This window comes from Vanessa tameamea, chromosome 8, assembly GCF_037043105.1.
Source record: "Vanessa tameamea isolate UH-Manoa-2023 chromosome 8, ilVanTame1 primary haplotype, whole genome shotgun sequence".
Taxonomy (NCBI): domain Eukaryota; kingdom Metazoa; phylum Arthropoda; class Insecta; order Lepidoptera; family Nymphalidae; genus Vanessa; species Vanessa tameamea.
In genome coordinates, this window is record NC_087316.1 from 1,777,918 (window position 1) to 1,797,409 (window position 19,492).

Genomic DNA, 19,492 nt, shown 5'->3' on the forward strand with positions numbered 1-19,492 from the left:
TTAAAAGCAATTGACTAACGGAAATGAACCATATTCGAGACAATCGCTTCGGCAAAGTTCCGTCAATGCTTCAATAAATACCCATTTGGCCGATTTCGTGAGGCATTTTACTAATAAAATCAATGGTTATCTTTGGAACGACTATGCTGCAAAAACATCTCCATTTCTGTTTAATGCCTATACATTACACAACTGCACAAGCAGCCAAACATGGCATATTGACCCACTCTAAGCATTTAATGACCGTTTATATTAGCCAATAAATTAAACACGTCAACATCCAGTTTCGAGACAGAAATAATCATGTTTCGAAAAAAAACCTTAGTAAGTAAAATCGAAAAGTAAACTGCTGACTATAAAGAACCCACATAGAAATTGCGTTGGCGGGAAATTAAATGTCATTTTGACAGATTGTATTGACAAGTTTTCAACTTTGCCTGCGGAGTGCGGTACGTTTAAAGCTGTAAAAGGATGTGATAAGTGTTAACACGCCTCTTCCGCGATTGCTAAAGTTGTAAAAACGTCATCCATTACTGTAAAGGAGGAAATAATTTAGGCCTCAGTATGGCTGTACTTTTATTAAGATCGATGGGATATTTTAATCGCTTTATGCCAACTATAATATGTTTTATGGGTAAATATATATAGTATGAGTAGCATAAATACAATATCGTATTTTAATACATTGTAAAATTTTATTGTTTCGATATGAATCATTACTATCGATGTGACCGATTTCGGCCACCGCGGCTATTCTCAAAAGATACTAGCCAAGTGTGCGGTACATATTATAATGCATATGTGTGGGTACATACAGAAGTGCGCTCTATTCTATCAGTCTCATAATCCGATGGGACGGCAAGTATAACACGACCGAGAAGAGTTGAAGCGCCGGAACTGGGGTTTTGGGTACTTTTCGAGACATGACATAAATTGGTTTCAACTACAATACACACACTTTATTAGGAATAATATAGCTCAATGTTTTTATTGCATTGTACATAATCAACAAAGTCGTAAATGAGCAGTAACGTTTGAAAACATGACATCTTTTAATTTTTAGCGACCACGAAACGGCGATTAGCGGTTTACGTTTTAAAAGCGATAACGATCGGGCCCCAAGTTCACACAATACTGAATGCGTAATGATTTACACAATTCAATTTAGGTACGCCATTTAATTGATCAAGTGAATTCGATTCGGTAAGAAAAAATCACGATATGCTAAGCGTGATGCTGTTAGATGATATCATATTACGATATACAGGGTTATTGGTAATTCGACGTATTCCCGTTAGGAGGTGATAGGGGTGACTATTTGCGATAATTTTAACCCCCTAAATCTAAATTTTATTTTAAATTTGTAAGTAAGTTTGTTTACATTGGTTATTATTTTAAATCAATTTTGTGGGAATTTTAAAGAGCGACCTTTAGTACGAATTGGGTCATGTTCGAATACGAATTTCCACCAGCGTCCTTTCTGATCATTTTATTTCGGTTGCTTTGAAAGAAATTCCTCGTTTTTATACATTTTCGGAAAGCTAAGTAAACGATTATGTTTTTAAAATAATCTGCAGAACAAGTTTCATAATGATTTTTTTTTTGTTTTTCAGGCATATTTGAGGGAAAAAAATAAAAAAAATATTGAAAAATATCCAGTGTTTAATCGTTTTTATAAATCAGAAGAAAAAAATAGATTTTAATTGATACTTATTTTTTAATAAATTTTTTAAGTTGCATTTTCGACTTATTTTGAAAAAATCTAAAAAACGCGATAACTCAAAATTGGTTCACTTTTGCACAATGCATATGGGGGTTAATATTATTGCAAATAGTCACCCCTATTACCTCCTAACGGGAATACGTCGAATTATAACCCTGTATAAGCAATACCAACCAAATTGTCCCTATTCAGGTGCATTATATCAGTACAATCTCTATTATAGAGATAATTTAACGGTAATTCAGTATAAAGTTAACTGGGTTTCGTTTATAAAACCGTTATTTGCAGGTTCATCGGATATGACAAAAGCCCGCCCCCGTGAGGATTAACAGTCAACGCGCTGCGCACACGCACATACAATGTCACATCGGAGTAAAACACTTTGATCTCGGATGCTTGCGCTTAATATTACATTATTATAATATTTTTTATTAATTAAACGTTGCAGGAACTCCATATTGAGAGGGTAAAAACTTCAACTCACTACTTCCGCGGACCTCAGTCCTATATGGCTATAGATGCTAGATACTTACGAGATGTTATTGCGATAATCCGGACTACCTGAATACCAGAATATTATACAGATTTTTTAATATAATCTATCTAATTACGGAAAAAATAACTTTTATTTTTGTAATGTGTAACGGAAGACCGCTTTCAGCTAATCAACTATTTTAATTAGATTCAAAATTATCGATGTACCTAATTAGATTTAGATTTATTCTAATATCAGAATTATTTATAAAACGATCTCATTTTCTAAGTCATTTGAAATAATTATCGTTTAATTTTTTACCAAAATTCAATATTCTCTACTAACACTTTTAAATATTGATTTAAATTCTCTAAAAATACGTCCGCATAAAAAAGCTACTTCAAAATACTAACTATAAATTTAATGAATAATAAAACTCAATGAATTGTGATTAAGCTCTTAAAACAATATTAATGGTAGCGAAGAGAAATCAGCAATAAAGTAGCATTCGAGTGTTCAGAATTTTCAGAAATAACAAATTATACAGTTTACAGTCGTTAAAGTGTATTGCAATACGGAGCTATAATTGCTAGAAAGTTCTATAAAATTTAAATATAACAATAAGTACGTAACGGCACAGTGAAAAATAATAAATAAAATCGAACGAAAGTATTAAATGTATTGTTACTGGCAGATAATAAGGAAACGATTGTAAATAAAAACATCTTATTACGAAAATATTATAACCAGATGCAAAACGAAATATCAAAGTATTATACTATGAATCATTAAGTTGCGTCATTAAGTTTTCTAATACTAATAAAATAATGATATGCAGTCTTCTAACGATAGATAAAGTCATTCAAGACACAAAAAGCAACTTCGTTCTTAATGGTCATATCACCGAAAGTGCCTTTCAAATTGGTCATTATGAAGTAAAATGCATCGATGACTCATTTGCAGACACTTTCTAGAAGTGTGCCTCGTATGAAATTATCGAAATGATAAAAGAAAAAATATATCAATACTCAATATTTATAAAAGATAAAGACTAATATAAGCCGTACTTATTTGAATGAAACAAAACCATTACAAATAATACTCACCATGGATTCACTTACATTTTTTATTTAAATGAACTTACGAACAATTAAAGCACCCAAACTCGAAGCGCCTGGTAACATTAAACTTACCTGAAACAAAAAATAAAAAGCAATTCATTAAACGAAATGAGTATTCGAACGAACGGGTGATATCGATTTTTAGTGGTCACAATAAAATACGAAAAGTTTCTTATAATTAGTTTTTGACACAAAAAAAATTACTCCAAAAAATGTGAAATTTAAATACAAGAAAGGGTTTGAGGAAAATGATAATTACTTTCAAATAATGGGACTAAGTCTTAATTTAATTAGGTGTTAAGTAAATTACTTCAGAATTAAAGAAATGTTTTAAGAGTTAAATGTAGCGGTCAAACTGCTTAATTACAGAATATGCTTCTTAAGGTATTTAAGATTTTAAGGTTTTTGTTCGCGTCGTGTAAATGGTGTCATTTGCTCAGTCAGTAATTAAATCTTCTATTTCGACTCATTATACCTAAATAATCATTTTGACTCAAAGCATTAGCGGTTTAATCTGTTAAAAGTTGTCAGATTTTGTAAAGAATAAATTTCAACCTAAAACGAATTTAGTTTTTGAAGTAATATAATCAGGATTAGTAAATTATTGTGACGTTACAGTAAAAAATATCTGACTGGAGATTATTTGTTTGACTGGACATTATCTGTTTGGTTATTCAGGTGTAACAGACGATTCAAAATTTTTAATATACTTTTTTGTTTTGTTTAGTTAGCTCTGCACTGTTAGCTAGTTAGTTAATTTACATTCGATATTTTTGTAAGCGCATTGTCTAGTCATGCGATTTAAGTCCTTGTTACTGTTTTCTTTTTGACCTGTCAATTAACTCGTCTAATGATTTCAACACCAGTATCAAAGTCTATTTCTTCATTGCCCAAGTTATTTGTTAGCACAGATGGCTTTTAATATGGCAATAAATTGAACGTGGGCGTCAGGGACGCACGTACGCGATTCAAAGCAAACAATCAATACTGATAAATTAGCCAGAAGGTATTCTAGTTCATTAAACGAGTTGAAATTAGATTATAATAATTTATAATTGATGTGACATTTATTGCTCGTACTTTTTATTATAAGCTTTTGTTTTACATTACAGTGAGAAATATTTTATCAAAAAACATTATCAATAAGGACGAACTAAGGTGGCAAGTTCAAGTATAGAATTATATCATTTATTTTTAACTTAAGACTGTTATTATTAACAGAAATAAATCGAATCTTATCTATCAAACTGGGTTAGATAACATTGCTTGTAATTTTGAGATAAGTACATTTAAGTTTTTTGTGGTCTTTGATAAAATTATTGTTGGTTATTTGTATTGGTTGGAAATTTTGTGAAACAGTCAAGTATTTATTATCTTTAATTTTGGCTTATTATATACAACACAAGCTGCTTTTAATGTTAATCATTTTAAGAGCGAATTTGATAATCTTCTTTACCGTCTGATTCCTCGAACAGCAATAATCTAAATGAGAAAACAGCTTCCACTTGGTTGTGGACGTATGAGCTCACTTTTAAAATGACGCCAACCGAGACATTAAATATGTTTAAGCATATCTCGCTAAATATCCGTAATAGATTATAATTTATTTATAATCTTTTAGCTCTGTTTGCTTTGCACTAGATATCTAATCAGAGAAGTAATTAAAAAACGTAATTTGTTATTTGCGGTAATTTTCCATGACATGGTGTAATTTCTTTCAAAAACAAAATAATCTGCATTCTCCTTATCTACCTGAGCCAACGCAATGCACCTTAATAAGCAACCCCTTTTTATTATTACTTACTTATTTAGCAACATCAATTAACCTAGGATTGCTCAACACGGTATGCTTATCTATATTCATAGTTACCAAACCTATGTTTGTATTAACCTATCCTCGTTCTATCAGTATCTTTCGTTTCAAAACTTTCTTGACATAATCGGCGTTAGCTTTCTAGTTTTACCTGAACGTAGTTCGATTTTAAACTTGTTTAAATCCAAAGTCGTCCAAAATCGAAGGGTGCAAGGTCTCGAATCGTGTGTAAGAAGGCGCTTTGCAAATTTATGATGGCGGTTACTATAATGGCTCAGTTTACGCACACAGCAGCGATTATGATGGATTGGCTGCTTTGCGCGTGGGCAAGGCGTCCGGCGGGTATGCTAATACTTTGCATGCTCCACCAGGGAGGTTACATTAGTACAAACTTAGAACATTTGATTGTTCATAATCGTGCGACACGCGAGCGTGGTTTTGACATCGATATACATAATTTTCAATCTGTCTTTGATATCAGTTATATTATATCGAAAACTGTATTGACGACAATCATGACACTAAAGCTACAATGGTGCTTGTCGTCAATTTCAGTTCTTAGACCGTTATATATTTGTAAGTAGACGTATAGTGGCGGCGTAGTAGTAATTATTCATATCAGATACCCAATATGACGATCGATTATAGTTCATGATCACTTTTTACAGAAACTAATAAGGTGTCAGATCTAGAAAATATTTCGTTACATATTTATCTTGTCAACTCAAAACAAAATGTCTACGAGAAATTTCATCCTCTTTTATTGGAACAATTGATATTTGAGTTCGTTTGTTTATTGACATGCGATATTTTGTAAACGAGATATTATTAGTAAACATCAGTACAAATACGAAACAATGAACCGAACGTGTTGATAGATTCGCCTGGAACGAAACAATGCCGGTGACACTGTCGTAATGCGATCCCGGTGCAGGCGCATCGCGCGCAGCGTTCCCGCGATATTGCGATGAACAATCAACCTGGCATTTCGCAATTACAAATAAAGCGAGATGATTTGATTACGACAAATGTACAACGAAATACGGTTCCTTGTCTAATTATGATTTCGTCACAATAATAGTTCAAAATATTTCAATACAGTACAAAAAGTAGAGTAACAAACTAAATGGTCCACAGCTGGACTTAGACCTCCTCTCCCTTTTGAGGCGAAGGTATGTGTAGTTTATACCACCTCGCTCCTCCAGTGCGGATTGGTAGATACAGATGTGGCAGAATTTTATTTCAAATTAGACACATGCAGGTTTCCACATGATGTTTGCCTTCATCGCCGATCACGAGATGAATTTACACACAAATTAAATGGTGGCCTGAGGTTGAACTCGCAATCGTCAATTTGGATGCACGCGTTTCAACCACTGCGCCATCTCGTATATTCGTTGCTTAAAATATTTAAATACAGAGTCAAAGATTTTCTACATAAGTCTATATGGGTGTATTTTATAAGTGAGCCAGTTTAATGTAGATCTCAAAGCTAGCCGTGCTTTGGTAATAAAATGAATGGATAATGCAGAACACTTCCCCTTTATGCAAACACTTCCTGCATTCGACGGTGCAACAAAAGTATTAAAAGGCATTTCATAGCAGAGGAGCAGTAGAATATCAGTAGGCATGTCAGTAGAAACGACATTCTATAATAATACATTAAATATAACACTCGGAACATGTCCATCCAAAAAATTTATTCAAAAATCACAATGTCCCAGTAAAACAACGGAATTGAACACAAACTTAAATTATTTTAAAATCAAATTATTTATCTTAATTCATAAAACATTGATCGTAAAATATATTTTTATATATACTTGCTTGTATTTATAATTTAACCTCAAAAGATTGCGAGCATGCAAATTTAATCGTAGGTAGTTATTATCTTATTGAATATTCTAAACAGTAAAAGCTTAGTCACATTATGTTGACTACTCAAAATGGACTCATTTATCTCCGAGTTGATACTGTAAATAGTTTCTTATTTACTAATGGAAGTTATATCGCTGGTTACATGCAGGCAACGTTCAGTTCATGATGTAAACATTTATAATTTATTTACAAATGCATCAGAACCGAACTAAAAAAAAAAAACAAACTTAACAATTAGAGTATGACATTTCCTCATGAATGGCTATGTCATATTTCTTACACACAATCATCATGGTTTCACCCGAAAGATGTCCAAGGCTGAACAAAGGCATCCCCAAAAGATCTCAACAAAAGCTGGTTGCGCTACTCGCATCCAGTGGCTTCCCGAGACCCTCACTAGATCGTCAAATGTTTCTTACAAATTATTTGTGATAATTTTGTCCTTTAACACAAGTACGTTACAAGCCGTTTTTATATCTTAAGCCAATTCGAGAGTTATTGATTGTTTTTATCAAAAGTTAACGCAATTTACGCGGAAATTTGATATGATAAATGATGATAATTCCTTGAAGACACGCCGTGCCTATTATTATATTATAAATATAATTTATAATTACTAAAATAAGCGTGCAATTGATTCTGAAAAATAAGAAAGCAATGAATGATTTATACCCTATACTAAAGACTTTTCTCAATCTTATCCAGGTCTATAACATGTTTATGAAACCTAAAAACATTTTGTAAAATTTTCCGACTGTGCTGGTCGTTCTGTTGTGAAGATTACTAATAGTATTTAGTAGTGCTATTCAGTTATAAACATTAATAATAATTAAAATGCAATTTCTTCGAAAGGGAATCAATTTCTTTACGACTAATAAAGATATTTTTAACATCGCCTTAAGTACGGTTATATCTTTCTAATATATACTAACATACAGAAGCAACATCTTTCATTATAAGCACATGTGCTTGGATCACTTAGTATAATGATAATTACGTTTAGTCTTGGTCAAGGACTACCTTTCGTTAAATTTTAAATGAAATATCTGTGCTTTTTTTCTTGTTAAACTTATTACCATATCGGCGTATAATACAATGTACCTAATGAACAAAAGAAGATAGACACACACAAATAATCAAGCGAAGAAATCGACTACTGGCTCTGCTGGCCAAAAAGAAATTAATTTTGAAATTGTCAATATATGTACATAAACAAATGCAATACGTATCCTTATGTAATGTATAATTTAAACATTTATTCTAGAAGAAAACTCTCGGGATTGCAGTATCATATCCCATAATTATTTATGGATAAAACTAATGCTAGCTATTTTTACAAAACAACTTTATAATCATAGAATTACAATTTCCCGATAGCATACCTTCAATGTCTATCACGGGGTGGGCTGACCGTCCATCAATTCGAAACCCGAGATTACGTCTTCTAGCAGCCTCAGGCTCATTCTAGAGTCTAGCTCGGGTACACTAGTTAGTTGTAAATAGCGGTTTAATTAAACATTCTGATGGCTTAGAAGTAGCGAACGGCGCCGGGGAGACGCGTACGTTCCAGTATTAATTGTATGTAATTTTCTGTACCATTGCATAAGGCGCGAATAAACGCATTGTAGGTACTTTTTTTGTCTTCTGTGTTAAATCAGGAAATAAAGTTAACTTGAAAATATTGATGCGACTGAACCATAACTTAACGAACTAAAAATAAATGTCCTGCCAGAATAAATTTGAATATTTTCTATCAACTTAGATCTGAGACTTACATATAATATTTAATTCAAGTCACTCGTAACAGCTGATACATAATATTTTGAAGACCATAAAGCAATCAGAATAAATCGTGACTAAAATTTCTGAACGATCGAGCAGAGCTATCTTGAGGATATTTAAGAAGCTAGGTATACCACCATTAAATTAGATGGGATTTACAATATGTAGCTTAAATCTCATCTCATTAATTGAAGCCTGCATTACACTCAGTTATTAATTGGATCTCGAGACAAAATTATGGTCGACATAAATGCCCATACGAAATTACAAGTTTTATGTTGGATTTATATTTTAACGGTATGTGTTAACCGGATGGTGGCGACGGCCATTGAAGTTCTTGTTATAACTTTATTATATGTAATTTAAAAAGCGAAACCATATTTATTGATTTGAATAAAACAGATATTTTAATCGTGTTCGCTTTTTAAATGTAATATATTTATTACACAAATCCAATCAACTATTCCATCTTCGCAGTAGTGAACGCAGAGAAAACAAAAAACAATATAACGATAAAAACCAAGCCTGTCATGTTCTTAATTCAAATTATGGAACATTCTGAAAATTCCGTTCGGGACTTTATTTCTATTATCTTAAAAACCAACATTGAAATTTCGTGTCGGTATTTGAAGAAACAGATTATCAGACATTAACGTGGGACAGGAGAGAGTTGACATTTAAAAAAAAACACGAAAACGAAATAAACTCATAAATGAATACACGCACTTACATATTGCACACTTTGTTTATATTCGCCTTTTTATCGCCGCCATATTGACGTTTTTATATTGGGTTAAGAAACGAAGTTTTCGTAATGTTTTAATTTACGTATCTACGCGTCACTATCTCTACTACATAAATATACACACATATATATATTTATATATAGATGCATAATGACTCATAAAACATTTGTTAGATAACGTTTGTAAATAAAACATGTTAATGACTGGAATCCCATTGAACAGATAAAGCTATTTACACATTAGCGTTAATTCCACATAATACAGGCGTAATATGGTTTCTAAAAATAATTACGAGTCCAAGTCCGCTTTCAAATTCTTCCAAATTATATGACGGCAAAAATTGGGACTTAGAAGACGGCATAAAAAATATCTTCTAGTTGCGACAGGCGGTATATTCACTGGCCAGATAAATACGATTGCTATTCAAGAAAATGCTGCTAGTCTTCTCATAATCATTCTATTAATAATTTAAAAAAACTGTTAATTTCCTTATATATATCTTTTTGAAAACATTTTTTTTTAAATGTAAACACCTAACTTTAACTTAAATCCTCACTTATTACGGAACTTACCCAGATTCGAACTTAGTAAATATTTAAGCTCTTGCCTCGGCATTTTGAAAAAAATAATGTTTACCTTCAGTTCGGACGTATATCCAGCATTAATCTGACAGGTGCAGTTGTGGGAACGGGTTCCATGGATTTGATATGTGACATCGCTCGTCCGCAGACAGAGCGGCTCGTAAACTTTAATTTGAAGCATATATTATAGTCCGAGATTTACTATCGTGTAACGCAATACAACGACTAAGAATGAGTTTAGTACAAAGGACAATCATTAGGTTGTTATGTGGGATGCGCATGCGCACAATGAAATGTCTTAATGTCATTATTTAAAATTTCGTAAGATCTGAGATGTCTAGTCTATGTTTAATAATTATAAATTGTTTTTGAAATGTCACCGATCATTATCAAAACGATGCGTAATGAACTATTAGTAATTATTATTTATTTTCCTCAAGTACAGGTTACGGTGGTAGGAGACATGTTAAACGAAACTCTCAATATAAGTTAACTTATTTACATAAATATAAACAGATCCCATCAATGATTCATGGAAACGATATAAAAGTGTGATGCTTTGCAAATAATTCTAAAACATGTAGCCCTGTTAGTTCCGCGGAGATCAGACAAGTTCTTAGCTACGGTAACACATTACAAGTTTTTTTAAGTGACAGTACCAACAATTATACGGATCAAGGAGATGAGACGGTGAATTCAGGACGAATAGTATTAGATTTTGATTCCAGCGCATCTGATGACTGAGATACTTTGGGAAATACTATATCCAGTGAACATACCAATAATTATATGTGTCAACTGACAGTCATACGAATTAAGAAGACAAAAATATCGTTATTATATTCTTAAGCGTTGTTGTTAATTCTTATCTTTTACATCATAGTACGATTGTACAGTGATTCTCAGACGTGAGTTACCTAATAAGAGTTATTACAAGATAAACAATGTTTTAAATTTTCTGAAGGTACGAGTGTTACGTCATCGCAATGTGGTTTTGCATATCAACTTATCTTAAGGACATCAAAAGGTCAAATACCTTATTACAACGTACAAAGGGCGGAACAAGTTACGATTCAGACATAGAACTAACGCTTTTAGAATATTGAGTACTATTTAGGTGAGTACTGAAATGATTGTTGTTGTGAATTGTTTATCAGGATAAGGAGTTTTTTTTTTTTGAATAAATCGAAATAAAAAGTGACATAGAGAGTAAATCATTCAATCTTATGTTCCTCGACTGAAAAATGCAAGCTAACTGTATCTTCCAAGGGCTTGGCCAACAATCATCGTGTTTGGTTTATCTGTGGACTAGAAAAAACAACTAAAAGTTAAAGCAAGGCAGCCGTAAACAAACGCTTTTTTCACAGCTACCTGTCAAAGTGTCAGTTTGTCGTGAAACCATCGGGAACGAGGTAAAAATGTGTGCTATTCGGTTATCTGTCAGTTACCGACTTACGGACGATGTTGAGAAACCCTTGAACTACATACTTGAAAGTAATATTTCACTTCTTAGCTTGAACAAACACGGCAATGTTACATTGAATGAACTTTACCGCATGAACGGAAAACCTTAAAATGTAAACATTCGTTTCAATGTGAGAACATTTTGTTTTATGTCACACTTATCTCTAAAGACAATCATAAACAGACATCATAAGTAGATAAGCTATGATAGTAATGAAAAAATGTAAGAAAAAATTATAAATATAGCCATTATTATAAAGTAATTCTGTCCTAAAGTGTACTTTGAAAAGATAACGCCCAAAAATATAAAGACCTCACAAAAGTGAATCTAAAATCTAAAGTAAAGTTTAAAATCTATGGGAATCAAGTCGCTGGAACCTCTCCTGACTAATGAAGTCACATCATCAAACAAGTGTTGAGTTACGTTTGCTTTACAACGTGCTTAAATAAACGACGAAAACCGAAGCACAACACTATCATATTACACATTAGACGTTCCGGTCTACGGACTTGTTTATTTACTTAATATAAAAAATAACAGATTAAAAATATTAAACGAGTAAAATTTAAACAATGAACTTTAATACAAATTTTATTGCCACTTTTTGTATTGGAACCCGTAATAAAATCGTTGAAGGGTTATTCTGATAAGGTACAACGTTTAAAGCGATTTAATTATCTGATTGACCTTTAACATGACACTTTAAATATATATTTAACAAAATTTGGTTTAAATTTTTCTGAATTTTAATGGAATACCAAGATGGTGACTTCGGGTAGTGTTTTAATAAAATAAGACAAATAATGAAGTTTAAGGAAGATGGAAGATTAAGTGAACAAGATTTTCTTTTTGATCAATAATTTTAATACCGTAGATGTTTGTGTATTGTTAAAGAGGAATGTTGAGTTTTATGGATATTCAAAAATAAAAGTGCTCTCCATTTAAACTAAACCCATTAGATGCGATACTTAAGAAGTACGGGTTCATCAGTCGTTTTCAACTTTGTTTTTATTTTTAATTAATAAGTAATCCAAAATGATGATGATGAAAAAAAATTAGCAAAAGAATCTACTTTAGAGAGAGACAAAGCATACTAATATAGTAATGTATACAGACTTGAACGCAGAACGCAGTTGCCTTTTGTAATCTGCGGGTTATCGGGTTATAGGTCACGAATAGATTTTGCAGATAAACGTTTAACAAATAAACAAAGTTACGGCAATTTACCCAAAAAAGGGGCAACAACGGAATGTTGGATTTAGACTGTCGCCACAAGCGGGGTGATAAGGTGTCGACTTTAATTGTTCGCATTGGCGGTGTCTCAGCGTCCCACATTATATTATTTCGCTGGCAACCCATTGTATTGTTAACGGTCCGCACCATTTGGAGTCAGATAATCTGGTGTAAATTTCGCTTCAATAAAACGCTAGCGTGCCGCACTATAAATTTGGTTCTATGACTAATATATGGATAAGATAAAACATAGAGGATCATCTCGCTCTTTCAGTTTCAGCAACCCCCAAAGAGGAGAAGGCGCAAAATTTGATTACCAAACTAATATCGTATTAGGCGCGCGCACAAAAATGCCAGTCGGGGGCGGGGCGTGCGGCCGTTGCACCTGGCGATCGCGCCGGCGCATTCCTCACGCACTCCTTTTTATACTACACTACGGGTTTGACCCGGCCAGTCTTAACTGAGCCCTGTCCCCTCCTCTATTCTAATACGAAGAGACTAGAAAAGTTGACAGCGTAACTCGTCTGAAGTTCGAATTCGACTAGCCACCTATGTAGCAATGGAACGCATCGTCCATTTATTCTTTTTTAATTTTCATCTCCGCGTCATTGTTACCCGGCAGCTCGTATTAAAGTTTTTTCATAGTCGACCCAGAATTGTACCGGCGGTTCTGTCGCAGTCGAGTCGTTGCTTAGAGTAAATGTTTACGTTGAGTAAATCCTAGCTGTTTGCCTGATAGATTTATGGCGCCTTTTAGAGAACACGAGTTTGAACAGAATGAATTAGCGGGTGCGCTCGAATTGAGTGTTATTTTTTTTTTAATTTAGTCGGCTAACTTTTATAACGTACTACTATAGACTTGAAGTATGTCAAGATGTACAAATAATAGTCTCCGTATACTATTAAAGTCGTAAACATTTAATACGCAGGGCCATCAGCGCTTACTAAATGCTAATAATGAGCATTTATATTAAGTTTTAAATGTACAACACGAAAAGTGTGTCAAAGTACTAAATGGATGTTTGCGTTTTGCGCTTACGCATTAACCGCAAAAATGTGGTTCGTTCGGCGCCATGCTGTACCGAAAACATCTTAAACCTGTTCCGACAAAGTTGAATTTTCTTAAACAAACACAACGTCTAAGGTAAACTACTAGACACGAAAGCGGAAAAACTAAATTATCACATAAGTTTAACTCTTCATTCAACTAACTATTACAAAGATGTCCAATTGTAAATTACCATGCATACACGCTGAATACACGCTGCATGCAACGCTCATAAACAAGATCAAACGTAATATACACGCTACAAGATAAAAAATCAAATACAGATTTGAAATCGAGTAACTCAAGTCTTAATAAGAAACTAGTGGGCCTCCCGCGATTTTTTAGGAATTTCGACACCTATGACAGATTTTGTTTTTATTTCATTTCATTGTAAACTGCACGTCACTTATCTACATTTGGCGCCAAAATTATGAAACCTCTTTTAAGTGTTTAATATCAAATAGTATACATTAGTTAAGTGAGTATTGGAGTTTGTCGAAAACTTATTTTAATTTATATTTTTAAATTACTTTAATTTTTTTTACGTTTGTTATTTTTTTATTATACATCCATTGCGCCGTAACAATTTAGATTTACTAAATTGTTATCAAATCCTGTAATTTTCTTTCTTTAATAAACTACGACTGGAGCTCTTCACAATGAGACCATAACCGATTTTTTTATGTGCAGCTATCCCCCCATAATCACTGGGACAAAAATCGGCTTACGTTATTAATATATAAGATTTGAATAAATTTCTTGATTTGATATATAAAAATTACCACATTTGCAAAATTGACACGTCGTTCCGTCAAATCAGTCTCACTACATCCATTGAACATGTATTCAAACATGATAATGAAGTGATCAATGCTAACACATTTGTTTAATAAGCAAACTTTCACCGGCACATTACTAAAAAAAAAAACAATTCTATTTAGTGAAGAAGTAAGAGCTCATTGTGTCGATCGTTAGCTTCTCATTGGTCGCATCACCTTGCGCGCGCGCATCAAATATGGAACATGTCAGCCTGCTTCGTTAGCGAAGCATTTGTCAAGATAATTGCTCGAACCGCGCCATTTGAAGTTCTGACGTTTCCGTATTATTATAAATAGTACTCATTTCGAGTACACGATAACCTCTGTATCCTTAGCGTGCTGCGAGATAAGGTTCAAAATGTGTCGGTTGTGTTGCTTCGTTCATGATTAGCCTTGTCTTTGACATCTTGTCACGTATTCCAAATCGAGTTGTTTTGTGTTAATTCTTTGTATATTATGTATTTGTCCACTTGAAGAAAACAGGACATTAGCTTGTATTCTTAATTCTATTCGTAAAGACAGTATTTTTGCTTAGGAATGTTCTTGCAATCTTTGAAATTTCTTTGTATACATTTTTCATTTAAATATAAGCACACAGTGTATTTTGACTAGGAGACAGACAGTCAGACAGACAGTCACAGTGTATGTAGACTATCCCTTAAATATCGGCTAAATCTACAAAAGGATTATTCATCACATTATAGGATAATGAAATTATTGATGCGCTGATATTTCGCCATCATACAGATTTTTAAAATAATAAAAATTGTGTTATTACCATACGCACTTAAAATCACATAACATCCATCCTGCAGTTGAGTTGAATTGAGATATGACTTTTTTCTACTCCATCGGAAACTAAAAAACTAAGCTAAACCAGTTTTGTTTTTTAAATCTCAACCTATGACCCCCTTACGATCAAAACTTAATCTGTAAAACTCTTATTTTATTTGTTTACAAAGTGATATGGGCCTCAATTGGGTTACGTATGTATCTATATAGAAGAGTTATCGCATTTCTTTTTGTGTCAATATGATTTTGAAACTCGAACAATATCAAATGAGGTTAACCAGATTACTAAGAAAAAAAACTTTAAGAAAATTCTTTGTAGGTAGTTTTATTCTGTGAGATTCTACTTCATAGACAAGATTAATTTGACTTGATAGTTCTTAAAACTAATTTTATATTTTTATTGACAGAATTTAAGGTGCATGCCGGTTTTTCTTTAATTATTTAATTATTATAAATAATATTAATGAACGAAACGTAGTGCCGACGCTAGTAATTGAAATTGTTTTAACAGGTGCAACACGCGTGTGCGTAACATTGTGGTCGGATAATTGTCAGTCGAAGACAGAAGACTTATTTATCCGACTTTTTATGACGAAGAAATCTTCTATAACAAACAGATACTTTTCAAACGTCTAAAATATAATAATATATTGTCTAAGTATATGTCTAAGTATATCTAAACCATAGCTAATACGTCGTTTCAATTTGTTTATAACGCATTAGGTATAGTCCCTCTAATAGATAATCTTTAGTCTTGAAGTACCTTCCCATCTCTAATATATGAATAAAGTCTATGATACGCCACGGTGGTATATTTAATATAGTATACCTACTTTAAATTTAGCCAGTATATCTTCATCCTGCAAACGAAAGATATCCATAATTTAATGAAACTTATGTATAAGTAAAACTACTATTAATATTCTCTGTATAAAATAAAACTTAGGGCCATTGTGAACATCTAGACATCTCATTATTCGAATAGCACGATAATGCATACATTTTCGACCTTGTTGCATAAATTCTTATATAATTTTTGTCTTATACACTGACAAAGATGTAAAAAACATTCATTATTGTAGTCATAACGAAGAACTGATTACCTCGACCCCGTGTTAAATATAATAATAATTTTAACTGTCCTATTTTGTTGGTCATTTCAAATGTATTTTATCGTTTAGGTAAAGTAAATATAAATTGCATTTTATTTCATTGCAATCCATTCAAACGACAAATGGTGTTTTTTATTTATAAATATATTTATCAGGTATGTACTATTTAATACATATATTTCACATTTATTAAAATAACAAATTAATCACTAAATCAATATTTACTTTTAAAACTTTAGCATATATTGATGCGAATATTTATATAGTATATATTTCGTCATAGTACGTAGTAAATTTACTTAAAGTCGAAATTAAGTTGTCAAAAACTCTATTATGAAGATAAATCCATTGTATTTTGCGCAATATTAGTAAAAAGAATAATTTAAAAATGTCTATCTCGTATAATATTTACGTTTAAATATTTGTGACCGTAAGGACTTGCAGAGGTTAAATCAATACAATGACAAACTCTTTGCCTTATTGCTTTTAGCATATAATTATAAAACAAAGTTGTCAAAATCTATAGTAAAATTAAAAAAATATATATCAAACTAAAAACAGCGAAAAAAACATAACAGATAGACTAGAGTATAATTTAAGCACCTAGAAATACTTCATAATAATGTTTAGAATTTAATATTATTATAAGACACGGGAAGGTCAGTGCGCACCTTCCCGTGATCCCGTTGCGTGAGCGCATCGTACAGGATGCGTTTCTGAACAGATCTATTTTTGTACTGTAATTTGCACCCAGTTGTATTTTTTTAAATTACATGTTACATCAAGAGTTGTATTATTTTAAACCTTTTCTAATTCTTTAGTCATGATTGACAACGTTTTTTTTACGATAGTCATTATATCTCATAAACTATAATTATCACACTGTTTCTCCGACTCGGTAACACAAAAGCAAAGTTAAAGTATTTACAAAATTACATTAATCGTACAAGTATACCCTAAATATTGCTGCTATTTAAATTTAGTACTTTCTTTTATTGAACTACAAATAAAGATTAATGAAATTTCGTCAATTAAACCTGAGATCAAATTTCTACGAATATTTAATTACTAATTCGCCGGAACCTTTCAACCTCGCAACGAAACCATAATAGCTGTCTTAAATATCCGGGTATTTAAGACAGGTTTTATATTAGATAGCAAAGGTTCAAAATTTATATAAATTGAATAGACCCTATCTAAATGTGCAAAGATTAAAGCATTCAAGCAATGAACTTCTTTTAAAGTTTTGTTCTTAATTTAAAATTTTCAGCCTCAGTGTAATGTTTATTATCTGTTTCGTATCATGTTTAGAATTATATACAGCTGAATGTCCTAGTTAGAGCTAAAACGTGTCTATGAATGGGTCTAGACTTGCACTGTTACTTGTTAAAGCTTACAATAATATACACAATAAATAAAATATTGTATCTTTTATTCACATTTTTATTTTTTTCCCTGAACATCATTGTATGTTTATAATGATTTAGGTATGCAATCGATTTTTAAAATAAAATTAATTTTACGATGGAGGTAATTATTTTCTAGAAATTCGATAAAGACATTTTAAAATAAAATTATTTAATTCTATTTACGTCACTCTTATCAGATACTGATAGCACGTTTGTATAATCATAAATTAACAAAGACCTTACTTATATAATATATATAGGTATTTATAAAAAAGATGGAGGTAGGCGTATAACATTTGGACCCAAAAAAAACCTTTGTCAACAATTTTTTTTTTTGCATCTAGTCAGTACTGTTGAAACTTGGCTTACTTAAAACAACACTATTATGAAACGCCAGTCTTGCTTTTTTTTAACTTGACGACCGTTGTCCGTTAGATCAACACCTGAAGAGTGGATTGGCAACGCACACATATACTCGATGTATACACCCACACACGTATCACGTCCTAGTGTTTTTGATTGAGTCAAATATATTTGGTACTTAAACAAAACTTACCCGATTAGATTCCAAAGCTTCAGCACTGTGCTCCTCCTTCTGTCGGAAGCAATTAGTGCACTTGCTCTTATTAAAGATATTTGGTGCAAATTTCCTGCAATCCGATCGACCAGACATGGTTGTCAGCGGTCAGGGTCAAATTCAACGTTCACTATGTCACCGTGCACAGCATCGTGGTACTGTGAAACACCCACACTAGACGATTATTCGCCTTTTTTTTAAATACCGAACACGCAGTTTATCACGCGCGCACCCACCGGTGAGTGAGCTATCAGCAAAATCACTGCAAGTGAAGTGAACGCTAGCGTCATAGAAAAAACACAAACACAACACAATCTTCTATGGTAATTTAACACCGAAGAAGTCGAACAATCGCGTAAACAATATTCGAATTCACGTCAAAATAAACATCGATTTTATACCGAGTACGCGGAGCAAGCGAACGCGCAGCAACACGACCGCCCGTCCATTTTACATCTGATAGAAAACCAAGCACAGCAACGAACAGAGTTGTTGTTTTACAACTTCTCTTTTCTTGTCGTATGTTGTAGAATAAATGCCAATGTGTGGTCATATTTTGTTTGTGTGAGTTGAGTTTGCATCTCATTCTATTTAATACAAATTTTATCGTACTATCTCTTTTACACTATTCATTAACTGTTCAGTATAAGTACTGCCATCTGTTGTGAAAATGATTATACTATCTTCTTATGTTTGTATTTCAATATACGTCCTTTTGTCGTTGAAGTTAAATAAATCATCACCAGATGTCGTTGAACGTGAAAATTGCACAAGATTTGAGTGAATAAGGTAAATTAATATTATAATTTTTCTATGACGTGCAAAAATAACCCATAGCATGGTTCAATCTGAGGGTAATGCATTATTATAGGTAATATTTTACCTTAATGATTATACTAATCACAACGATAATGATGTA

General features: G+C 32.4%; 1 protein-coding gene across 3 annotated transcripts in view; it reads right to left on the reverse strand.

The window, feature by feature from the left end:
- LOC113396260 (protein outspread-like) overlaps window positions 1-19,069 on the reverse strand; it is a 237,829-nt gene extending 218,760 nt beyond the window's left edge. For 2 of the 3 annotated variants that reach the window (XM_064215473.1, XM_064215472.1), the window contains exon 1: window positions 18,553-19,069. In XM_064215473.1, coding sequence (XP_064071543.1) covers window positions 18,553-18,669 — 117 coding nt within the window. In that variant the 5' untranslated portion in view covers window positions 18,670-19,069. The remainder of the gene's footprint in view (window positions 1-18,552) is intronic. The other variant, XM_064215474.1, reaches the window with a different exon arrangement.
- Between the last annotated feature and the right edge of the window lie 423 nt (window positions 19,070-19,492).